The sequence below is a fragment of the Periophthalmus magnuspinnatus genome, chromosome 20 (genome assembly GCF_009829125.3).
Source record: "Periophthalmus magnuspinnatus isolate fPerMag1 chromosome 20, fPerMag1.2.pri, whole genome shotgun sequence".
Taxonomy (NCBI): domain Eukaryota; kingdom Metazoa; phylum Chordata; class Actinopteri; order Gobiiformes; family Gobiidae; genus Periophthalmus; species Periophthalmus magnuspinnatus.
The window spans coordinates 16,116,410-16,129,066 of record NC_047145.1 but is presented as its reverse complement, the minus strand read 5'-3'; the positions used below and the strand labels follow the sequence as shown (position 1 = coordinate 16,129,066).

Sequence of the window (12,657 nt, the reverse complement as noted above, 5' to 3'; positions counted from 1 at the left end):
TTTTTTTAGAATGGCAGGAGCAGTCTCTGAATTATGAAAAATAACTTCAAGTGAATGATATGTTTTATTTATACAGTAGTGTACTCTGTTTTTGACCAGTTAACATAATACCTTACTTTGTCACAGAATATAATTTAACTTCTAACTTTTCTACACATAAGATTTCAATGAACTAATCATTTTGTTAATATTACGTACGTTGCATATCTACCCATTGCTATGCACCACATTTGTTTGCTAAACATAAGCAAATACTAAAGCTGGTGGGCTTCTAACTACTCAGCAGAAGCACAGATTTCTAATAAAGCCTTTCAAGGCAATTTCCAGAAAGCACTAGACCATAAGAGCTCACCTCAGCCTTAATGCAGACTGCAGCTGATTTAAAGTAGTCCATGGGATCAGAGACACTCATTCTCTTTTAATGAGAAGTTCAAATGGCAGCTGTCTCCCTCACTCTCTTAAACATGTGTTTAGTTCGGACTCTGGGACTCTATTTGAACATCTAAACACCGTGCACTGGACCTCACAAATTACATGTATCAAGATCCAAAAGCATCTGTGGATCTGACCATCTCTGTCACTGACTAATGACAGCACCATGTTTCCTCAAGACCAGAAGACACATTTAATACATTTAAATACAATGTTACTCTCAAGTTTTTCATTCAATACAAATGACTGTGTTGACTGTAGCACAAAGAAACAAAAGGCAAACCAATTTCAGTTCAGGCATATTGGAACACTGTCAGAAAATATGTGCGGCTTTCACAAAACTGCCTTGGGGTTAATACAATTTGATGCATACAAATACCCCACCCCACTCCTCATTGTGCTATGTATTATAGGAGAGACTTCTTCCTATGCATCAAACAGCTTTGAGGCTTTGACTATTTAACATTGAAACAGGCACTGTCTCATCTATTTTACTAACTTTAATGTGTTAGCAGATTTGTACTACTCTGTTGTTTGCTTGTTTTATGAGGTTGGTGTTTCTTTTTTTTTTTTTAAATCTTTGATCTGTATGAAAGCTGCTGGACACATTTTAATACTGCAATTGGCCAGTTAACTGAACTGGTCTGGAGTATGTGTTTGGAAGAAGTTTACATCATGCTTACTTGTTGGGATTATTTAGGCTACACTGTAAACTTTATAAATTGTTATGATTACAAAGCTAATAGCAATCAACTTTAGCTGTGTATCCATCCATCCATTTTCTTCCATTTATCCGGGGCCGGGTCGCGGGGGCAGCAGTCTAAGCAGGGACACCCAGACTTCCCTCACCCCGGACACGTCCTCCAGCTCCTCCGGTGGGACCCCAAGGCGTTCCCAGGCCAGCCCAGAGACATAGTCCCTCCAGCGTGTCCTGGGTCTTCCCCAGGGCCTCCTCCCGGTGGGACATGCCCAGAACACCTCCCTAGGGAGGCGTCCAGGAGGCATCCTGAGCAGATGCCCGAGCCACCTCAGCTGGCTCCTCTCAACGTGTAGGAGCAGCGGCTCTACTCCGAGCTCCTCCCGTGTGACCGAGCTCCTCACCCTATCCCTAAGGGTGCGCCCGGCCACCCTGCGGAGGAAACCCATTTCAGCCGCTTGTATCCGCGACCTTGTCCTTTCGGTCATTACCCAGAGCTCATGACCATAGGTGAGGGTAGGAACGTAGATTGACCGGTAAATTGAGAGCTTTGCCTTTGGGCTCAGCTCCTTCTTTACCACAACGAACCGATACAGCGACCGCATCACTGCAGACGCTGCACCGATCCGCCTGTCAATCTCACGCTCCATCCTTCCCTCACTCGTGAACAAGACAAGTATCTTAGCTGTGTATACTTTGTTTATTCCCTTAGCATATTTGCCTGAGTAATTTTTCAAGATTTTCAGGAAAATAGAAAACGAAACAGCCTAATACAAGAAGATGACTTTGGTGGTTTGAGTTTTTTTGGCTGTAAAAACCTTTCTGATTGGCCAAGGATGGAGCCAATGATAGATGCAGCAGAGTCTGGAGATGGAGTGGTTTGAGACAGAAAACTCTTTGGCCCAAAAATGACTAAGGCAGTTATGCAATGAGGCTGGCGGTTCACATATTACACAATTGTTTTATCACCTGACGGCTCTAACCTGTGGTGTTGAAGCCAAACAAGAGAGGACAGGACACCGCAAAGGCCAGGACCCAGACTGTGGCGATCATGGCAAACACTCTCTTCCTGGAGCGATGTGTTGTGTTGTACAGTACAGGCATGACCACTGCTGTATACCTGTGACAAAACATACACAATAAATTAGCTTTCACATGCGAATTTAGAAAGGTAGTGTGGTGGGCGATATTGACAAAAATGAATCACCGACTGTGGTTGCAAGTTCATCAAAATCTTACTAAAATCTGATCTAAACCTTTAAAATGACTTGAAGGACATGCAAACTGCACAATCTGAAGTAAGAATAATTTTGATGATTTTGCTAATTACATTTCATTTGAATAATCTTTCAGCTCTAAGCTTTAAATGTGCATGTAAGAGCAGCCACTGTTTTAATGTAATTCTCCCGAAAGCGATAATCAGATAATATTTTTGCAATCCATCAGAAATGTGATAAAATGTGTCTTGGTTCAGAGATTCAGATGAATAAAATTAAACACAGACAGAATATATCTGGTAACATTTAATATAGCCTTAATAAAGCATAAAGAAAGACTTAATTCATACATAACAAATTATGAAATTATGATTATGAATGATTCAGTTCAGTTCAATCTGATTTATATTAACCTTATTCCGAAAGTTGCCGTGTGCGCCACCATCGTCTTTGGGATTGTATTATTTGGTATGAGGCTGCAGATCTCGACAGCAAATAAGTTTTATGTGAACTTCAAAGCCATTTTAAAGCCTCCCAGAGAATTGGTGGAGTGTTGACTTGTTGGTCACATAAACATTTTGCACAAATAAACCTACTTTATATCATATTTTAGCTGCAAAACTCTTCCCAAATTCTCCAATGAAATGATTCCCACTTAACCAGAAGTGCCACCGCAAAGAAAGTGCGGTTTAGGAGCATTTATGACAAAAGCGGACGAGGCGGAAAAGCATATTTAAAAACCAAAGTGACCAGTGCTTCACATAAAAGTCAACAAAAAACAAATACAAAGTTAAGGCTTAGTAACCAGTTAATTAAGGGGTTAGGAGGTTAGGGTATTAATTATGTAGTTAAGTTGGATCCATCATTAATAAACAATCTGGCTAATTAAGGTGTTACCATATACCCTTGTTCGGAAGAATACACAGCTGTTTCTTTGTAAAAATAAAATGTTTTTTTTTTATGTTTTTCTCAATTAGACACAACCTACTACCATTATATAGTACTGAAAATAGCCCAAATAATTAAAAGCATGAAAAAAGAGAGTTGTGAACCAAAGCGAACTGCTCAGAGAAGATAAGTATAATGGAGCTTACAATGGAGCAGCATACCAAGCATTTCTGTGTTGAGACAATCTGGGTATTCAGCACAAAACCTGGCTTTGATTTAAGAGTTCATCCGGTACACTATATGCCAACTGTGTATAATGAGCCTGCAGAGAACCAGGTTTAACTGCGGACACTGGTCTGGGCTGCAATTACGCAGGACCCCGACCTAAAATGGATGTGATGTTAAGTCGCCAGTGCCAGAAAAATGCCACAACTGTTTATCCTCATCAGACTAATTACTCTGGGCTGGTACTGGGCAAATACAGGGTGGACCAAGGGCCAAATGTACAAATAACATTTCCCAAATTGTTGTTTCATTACGTTTACTTTATCTTTACCCCTTGCCAAGAAGGTAACTGCTTGAATAAATCATGTGAAAGAAATATTCACATTGATCCAAATTTAAACTATTTATACCCAACAAAGACACCTCAACTTGTAAGTTGTAAGTATTGAATCTGCAGTTCTTTTCTGTTCTATCCTGCAGCATCCTGACTGATTGTTTCAACAAGCCATTAATCATGGCTCCTATGACAAGAACCCCAGCTTGGAGCTAAATAAACAATAAACTCTTAAAGTTAATCAGACAGTAATGCCCTCAGTGCCCCTTCCTTAATTTAGCCTCTCCGAAAGCATGTGATGGCAGCATTGTCAGCTCATCTGGTAATCAATCACCACCAAGCACTAGCAGCAAGGAAGGAGCCCATCCCCAGAAGAACATTTTTTATTATAGAGGCCCTTCAGGACTAACATATATCCAGTCAGAGTAGATAACTCAGATAAGGGGCCAGACACTAATTTAACATTTTATCCCTTTCGTTAATAGGTTTCAATACAGATTGATATCAAATTCAAATCCATACATATGTTGCTACTGCAGCGTTCACAAGGTCTTCAGAAACTCAGTAATGCCTGTGATGGGAAAACATTTTCACTATTGGACTTGATCAACAAATGCCCTAAAGAGACAGAATATAAAACATATGACTGCACTTTGAATTACTTTGTGCACGAATTGTGCTATACAAATAAACTTGCCTTGCCTACACATGTTTTTATTTGTGCTTTGAAAAACAGTGTACACTTTTGTCATTAAGATTAACTCAGATAATAGTAATTGAAATACTTTGTGCTAATACTGATAAAGGCAATCACCAGGAAATCACATGACAGTCATAGGGCAACAGTGGCACAGTGGTCTGTTCATTCCACCAACGAGAGGGTAACTAGTTCAAACCTGGGTCACATACCATTGTTGCTTACCTGAGCAAGACACTTAAGACTTGTAAAGACCCAAGCTTTTGTTGTAAGCCTAATATTGATTCTCCAGTACTCAGATAGCAATTCAATATTTATAAAAATCACTTATTATTCTCAAATATAGTTATATAGTTAATTAGCAGTTATCCAATAACTCCAATTAAACAAGTTTAGTTTAGTTTTTAAAAACCTATAATTACAAAATAGAACAGATGATTAAAACTCCCTTTCTCTTTCATCGGGTTAGTTTCTGCCAACAGAATCTGTTTGGTGTGTCATACACAGCAGCCGCTCTGCAGGGGGAAAGCACAAAGAAAACTATTGTTCAACTTTTCATTTTATTGATTTGTTTTGGCAGTGTTTAAAAGAGCCTGGTCGAGATGGAGTTTGTTATACTGTCTTGTGAAGTACAAAGCTCAAAATCAATCTATGTATGTTTCATTCTTAGAAATAGGGGTAGGCGATACCGGCAAAAAGGAATACTTGATACATTTATATTTAAATATTTATATTTACCAATAGTATCTCAGTAATCATATTATGTCAATCCAACAGAAATGTGCTCAAACATGTCTTTAAATGTGTTGTTTGAGGTTGAAGTATATGATTGTAATATCAATTTATATCCTTATTTGGAAGTTTAGAGATGAGGTTTAATCCCTCATTCGCCCAATAGTGATGCAAGGTAGAAAAGGCCATCTGTCATCTGGACATTTTTTTGAAATCAAGATGGTGCAACTCCCATCCAGAAGTCAATTTCAAGTTTTTTCCATTTTAATTTCTAATAAATATCAGCACTTTTACAGCAGTTTTTGTATTATAAACAATATACTCAGTGTTGCATATCATCAAAACAACATTCACAATGTTACCAATATTTAAAGAATCTGTCTATTTACAAATCAACTCCTAAAAAGCCTTCCTGAAACTGTATGTCGTTGTGCTATACATCCTACAGCACAGCTTCATTTATTCTTCATACGTGCACCTCGTGGAGCCTGGGGTCAAGAGTTCAAATCCCAGGAGTTTTGAATATTAATGCAAACTCTAAAAATATGTAAATAAATAATGTACATCCTATACGTGCCAACAGTAAATGTCAAGTGCATGCTACAGTGTGTACATGACACAGTGAATACTGATCAATAACGCTCTTCTCATGTCATTTACACCTCACAGGTGTGACTCACAGGTGCATTACAGCAGTGTAATATGTCTGCCATGAGGTTCAAGATGTCTGCCAAAAGTCACTGGAAGTTAGACAATATTTGTGAAATGACATATTCTGTTCTAGCTTGATCACAATGGGTCTTATTCTTGAAAGTTCCTAGTGGAAAGGTTTCTCTCTAAGAAATGGCATTCTTTGGTGTTCTCAAGCAAACAGTTCTCATCAGGTAGAGAAGCACCTAGTTACAATGTACAACAAACAGGGCTTGTTCATCAAGTCCAGGAAATTGACATTGAACTGACCACTGGTATTCACATGGTCAATTTAATGTAAAGATAAATTCTCTTTTCTATCACTGGCAAATGCTGTTATATCAAATAGAAATCATATTAATTTGATTATTTGATTATTTTAATTTCCTAGCTCTTACATTCAGGCCATAGAGTAAACTGATGATTTACTGCAATCAGAAAAAAAAATCTCACTTGTGTTGCCTACTCTGCTTCTGTGCTGATTTTAGTGGTTCAACGAGTGTAAAAATGCTTATAATGATGATAATTGAACCATTCACGTGAAGGAACCATTTAAAAGAGCCAACTCAGTCTGAAAAATAGAAAAGCGCTATATAAAAGTGCCCATTTGACCATTTATAAAACTGCAGACATTTTGTGCATAAGTGTCCACTGTCTCTATTCCAGGGTCTTTGTGTACAACAACAACAACACCTTGACCACCTAATACTATGAGTACAATTAGTTAATAGTGTTATTACTTATAAGATTTAGTAATAAAAGACCACTTTGTGTTTGAACAGAAAAATTGAATGATACGTATATGATCTGCATGTGATGAAGCCAACAAATATCTTCATCCAATACTTTCTACTTTTTTGACTAATCAATTTTTTTTTTCCTTTTCGCATTGCAGCATGGTTTGGCAAATGTTCTTGGTTTATGACCTTTTTGGCTCATACTAAAAATAAAATACATTGTAATGAGGGATATTATTAGTTTCCTTGGCAATAAGTGGTCCCAACTTGTATCCTTGTGACATAAGACCCGTTTGTTAACCAGAGGAGTTAGTGAACACAAGAGCTAGGCTGAATCCCACCCTCTCACAAGCTTCTACTTGTTCTAGGGCTGGATAATATGGTGACAAAAACTGAATTGTGATCCGATCCCTGTGACGATACGTTATTTTGGTCATATCATCATATCAGGATTCACTTTTTCTCTGTTTATTGAAGCTCTATGCTCAAACAGACTCTTTTCCCAACCCACTCCTCCTATTGGCCAGCTTCTGTCATGCTTTCAGAGACAGGTGTATTTAACCAGTCACAGTGATGCATGAACTAGAAGAAGCAGATAGACTCACCTCTTAAAGACAGTGTGCAGCTACTTTGTGTTTATGAAGCGTGATAAAATTGAAACTGTGATGTGAAATGCATTGGAAAATCACCTTACTATTTCTTGGCATATCGCCCACCCTACTTCTACAACAAGAATGAACACCAATTTGATTTGATGTCGTTTGTATTTATTTATAGGATCAGGACTGTATATTGTAAGCCACTTCCATTTACATTGCAAACACTCCTGCTCCTCGTCTTGTAAGCTGTGTATTGTGTTTGTAGCGATGATGGTGGCGCCACAGTGGGGTCACGGGCTCTACTCACCTGTCTATGCTGATAGCACACAGGTTGAGGATGCTAGCAGTGCACATCATCACATCCAGCGTGACGAAAATATTACAGTAGAGTCTACTGAAGAGCCAGGCACCCCCAACCACCTACAAAGGGACAGACACATGGGGATATGAGGAACACACACGCCTATGCAATTTCACAGCAAAGTGTAAAACAGCTATATCAGAGTGTATACGTACCCACTATACAACTACCCACGCTTTACATGTGACATACAGACAAAGAACATGCAAATTAACAATAATAGCGAGGTAGTGAGAGCTTTAAAGGGCAACATAAAGGCAACATTTAAACTGCTTAATATTCTTTTCACTGTTTTAATGTATGCATGTTAGTAACCTTATTAATTAGGTGGATTTTAGCTTAAATTAGCATGAAAATGAGCTAAGATTGAGTGTTCTGTCCCTTGCATCTAAAGGTGCTATAAATGATGTGACAGAAGAGGTATTGTAAAAAAATATTACAATGACAAATAGCGAAAAGGAGTGTCACATACAGTGCCTAATTATTGTCAAGGTTGTCTCCATGTCTCAAAGAGAACATTAACCCCCAAGCAACAAACAGCCTCCCGCCAACTGGGGCACCCACTCAGTCCGACAGCCTTTCACTTAGGTCCATAATGCCTGGTAATAACAATCTGACAGAGATGAATGGGAACCAAGCTACTGAATCCTTTACCTGTAGATTGGGAATATACGACATGTCTACCAATGTGCATAGGGACTGGGAATATGGGAGAAGTGAAATAATGGCTCCTCATGGATTAAAGATGGCAGTTATAAAGACATGCAAATGAATTTATATACATATACATTGGTTATTAATATGGTTGAGGTTGGATGTGAAATTGACCACATTTGCACAAAGGTATTTGCTTCAACTAAAAGAATCAGTTTGAGTTATTGTGGCATTATTTTCCATGGCAGAAATAGGAACAGTAGTTAAACTCCTAGTATGTAATATATTCTAATAGGCTAAATGTACAGAATTAGCTCACAAACATGTGTGCATATAAAATACAATACGTGTTACAGTAAGTCTAATAATCCTCTAGCAGATTAGCATAATGACAAAGCAGTACTAAAGCATAACCAGCTCAAATTAATTAACTAACCATTGTACCCACTTTTACAGTTTTTATTATTTTTAAAATGTATTTTGCCAACACTATCAACACTCTTAATATCAAGTCCTTGAACATAAATAATACAAAAATTTAATTAATGCCATCTGAGAAAAGTCTAAATGCTGCTCTAACTGACAGAGCTTTGGACCTCTCCTTTAAAATGGCCCAAGAATATAATTCACAATTAGATATGACTTGGTCTTGATTAAAATTTGATTAATTGCACAGCCCAAAGTTAACTGCAATTAAAAATAAATCAATGTATCTGTTAATAATATGGAGAAAAGGCTGTATATTTCTTTAAGGGCCAACTTTCACTCAGCAGTGCACATCAAATCAAAAGTTACTGAAGAAGAACATATCGATCAGGGGTTGTCAAAATACAACAGCTGTATCAAAGAGAAGTAAGATCCCTGGCCAGGTGCACAGAGATCCAGGTCTCTCTGAGGAGGTGACACGTTTTTAATTATTGGTAGTTACCATCACTGATTACTTACAGTCTGTGTGTATTTTCATTAGGACCAATAATAGAAGACAAATCACTGCCTGGGAAAAGCAACAGCTTCTTTGTGACAAAGTGAGAGTGTTCTCCAGGCAGCTTCAGGCAGAGTTATTTTAGTACCAAAGATTACACTGAGAAAACTGAAAAGTTTGCCTTTGCACAAATATTGTAAATATTGCTCTAACTAGGCTCTACATGACAGTGTAACTAACTACACTTGGTGATTACATGTTCTGCCATTGATTTGGTCAACAGTGAAAGCCTGGTTCTTGATTGTCACAGTATCCAATTAAAACTATTTTAAGATGCACAGTGTGTATTGAAATAGCAGAGCTCCACATACACAGGCTGGACGTGCTCAGAGTGAAAATTCAATTGTGACTCAGTGGGCAGCTCTACAGATCCATACAGCACGAAATGTACCAGCAAAGGAGAGATGCCACAGGACATTCACACAAGACTAAAGAACGGAGAATACCATCATTGATCTCCAGCTCCACTTGTCCAGTACAATATTTGCAATGCTTTTATACAAATCAATAAATTGGCTTCTTTTTAATGTTGGATCTGCCTATTAGTTTCAGTCGTGAAGCATCAAAATCTTGAAGCATCAAAATCACACACTGACAAAATAATTTTTACTTCACAAACAGAAAAAAATCCTCACTTGTGCGTTTGCTGTTGCTGTGCACAGCAAGATACATTCATGCAATATTTGTGAGTGAGTCGGAGCAATTGGACCAAGTCAGACAAAGCAAACAAACATAGTGCCCAGCAGCACGTCCAGAATAGACTGACTAAGGCTGTATCCAAGTTACAAAGCGGTGCAAAGAGAATATTCTTCCTATAAATGTCATTATTTATCATGCCTCACATGAGGGGCAATAGTTTTAAGTGAGCCGGAAGGTGACACCAGCAGCTGTGTGAAGGCTGAAGCAAGAGCAATTTAAGATTGATAATGTGTATAACTCACTCACAATGATCTCTTATCAAAAGTATTGATACCCAGATACTAGCCTACACTGAAATTAGTACCAAAACTAAATATTCATTTGATAGTATCAATATTATTGTTTAACTTTTACTTTTAGAATGTTTATTTACAGTATAGAGTATATATATATATATATATATATATATATATATATATATATATATATATAGAGAGAGAGAGAGAGAGAGAGAGAGAGAGAGAGAGAGAGAGGGAGAGAGAGAGAGAGAGAGAGATAGATAGTATATAGTATAAATTCCTTTACATGGTATTGTTTAGTAGTTTAAATTATATTATCATGATAACACTACCCTCTTGTGATGGAAGTCAGTCATTTTATGCAGAATGGGTAAAGAAATTTACAAAAAGCAATAATTTATGCTTGCAGCAATAACACAAGTACATTAGAGGAAATTCAAACTAAGTCCATCTCCTAAAAATCAAGCATAATTTTTTTTGAAAGGACATATTTTCTTCATTAAATCTTTTCTCCCTGAAGAATGTCTTTCTTTGAGTGAAAGTCCCAGATCAATTGCCCATTGTGGGATAAAGCAGCTTGCTCAAGGGCACATGATTAGTACCTGCTGCGTGTGAGAGAGAGACATCCTCAATCTGCTACTTCCTGCTAAGACAAGTATGAAAGCTCGCAGCAGAAAGCACCCTGTCACTCACAGATAATCCTCTGTCCTCTCGATCGCACTATGTGTGATGACAGGACTCTCACTTATGGTCCATGTGGTACAAATTAAAAAATCTCTTAATTTTTTTTTCATTAGATGCTGACACAACTGACCTTTCCTTTTCTGACAAATAATGAACACTGCACTTTAAAGCCATGGAGCAATTTTTCCTGACCTATTCCTTAAGGGCAGAGAAGTTTTAAATGTTGAATGAATGGTAGCTCTTGAATGAAATGTGTAGCACCAGTGAGGAGCTGGGTCCACTAATAGCTGCTTTAAGCAATATGATCATCTTTGATTTGTGTGACATTTCAGGCATGGCTTAACATTAAAGGTGAACTACCGTTTACCATTTAACTAACATGATGCTGTGATTACAATGAAATCCAAAGGCACTGACTGAAAGGAGTGGAATCTAGTACTTATGTTAACAAACAGCTCTCTGCCTTGTTAAACATCCTCTTTCATCATCTAGTTCTCTTTTGTTTGCCACATTTTACAACATTTTCTTAAGCACCTCAATTTTTCAGAGTAATAAATCATGCCTAAAATTATACAAGCTATTTCCTCTAACGTCAGCCATTATTCAACACCAACTCAAAGCATTATAGTAACTAACTAATATCAGCTTGTCAAACCTGATCTTGTCAGATCTCAGAAGCTAAGCAAGGCCTGGTTAGTATGTGAATGGGAGACTGCTGGGAATACCAGGCGCCACAGTGGGGTGCCAGAGGCAAAAAAAATGGCATTATGTCCTTAGGCAAGACATTTCATCTACATTGACCAGTATGAAAGTGGTGAGAGGGGACGATGGTGCAGATTGGCTGCCTCGCTTCCATCAGTCTGTCCCTGGGCAGCTGTGGCTACAATAGTAGCTTACTTCAACCGAGTGTGGAGTGAATGAATTATGGACTGTAAAGTGCTTTGGGTGTCATGAAAGGTTCTATGATTAATTCATTAAATTAATTAATAATAAGGTAAGGAATTAATAAAGCCGCAGCCTTTATCACAATTTTAAACAAATTAATAATACACAAAACACAGATATGTTCTTGCTGGTCATGTAGTGGTTTACAGGGTTGCACATATGTCATTGCTACTATCTTGGCATTGTGGGTTTGCTTCACGGCCATGACCATATGCCGAATGTCTCTACCCTCTCTCTCCCTATTTCACACTAAAGCTGTTCTGTCCAATAAAGCCTTAGGGCCAAAAAAAACCCCACAAAAACAAAGCCATAATCAACCAAAATATTGATTCTAACCAATAACATCTGTCTGTGACAAAGATGTATGCATTCAAACATATTGGTGAGCAGAGTGGAGAGTGGATTGCTTGTTACACATGGCTTGACTCAAACCACATGTAGCCAATCAGTTGCCCTTGAGTTGCTCTTTCACTCCTAAAACCCTTTAAGGATTCAGCATCAGTCTGAAAGCTTATATAAATACCTCTGCTATGTATTCTCAGTCTGTATACTGTTACTTCGTTTCAGTGTTGATACCTGGGGAGCTCTCTTCACCTATCGCAGTAATATAGATTGCAATGTAAGTGTCACGACAGACTGCAACAATACAACAAATACACATACAGTAGATTACACTGCATGTCATTTAGAGTAATGATTATGAATGGATTTGAGAGAAGGGAATGCAGTTGCTTGCCTACTATACATCTCCCAATTATCCATGCAAACAAGTCCCCAATATATTAACATTCAATACGTCTGTGAGCAATTACGTATAATTTGCTGAAAACCACATATTTAGACAG

General features: G+C 37.9%; 1 protein-coding gene across 1 annotated transcript in view; it reads right to left on the bottom strand.

The window, feature by feature from the left end:
• drd3 (dopamine receptor D3) overlaps nt 1–12,657 on the bottom strand; it is a 34,452-nt gene that overhangs the window by 17,497 nt on the left and 4,298 nt on the right. Inside the window, exons 3-4 of the mRNA XM_033985823.2 lie at nt 7,556–7,668; nt 2,113–2,249 (exon numbers count right to left, since the gene is read on the bottom strand). Of these exons, the coding sequence (XP_033841714.1) occupies nt 2,113–2,249; nt 7,556–7,668 (250 nt within the window). The remainder of the gene's footprint in view (nt 1–2,112; nt 2,250–7,555; nt 7,669–12,657) is intronic.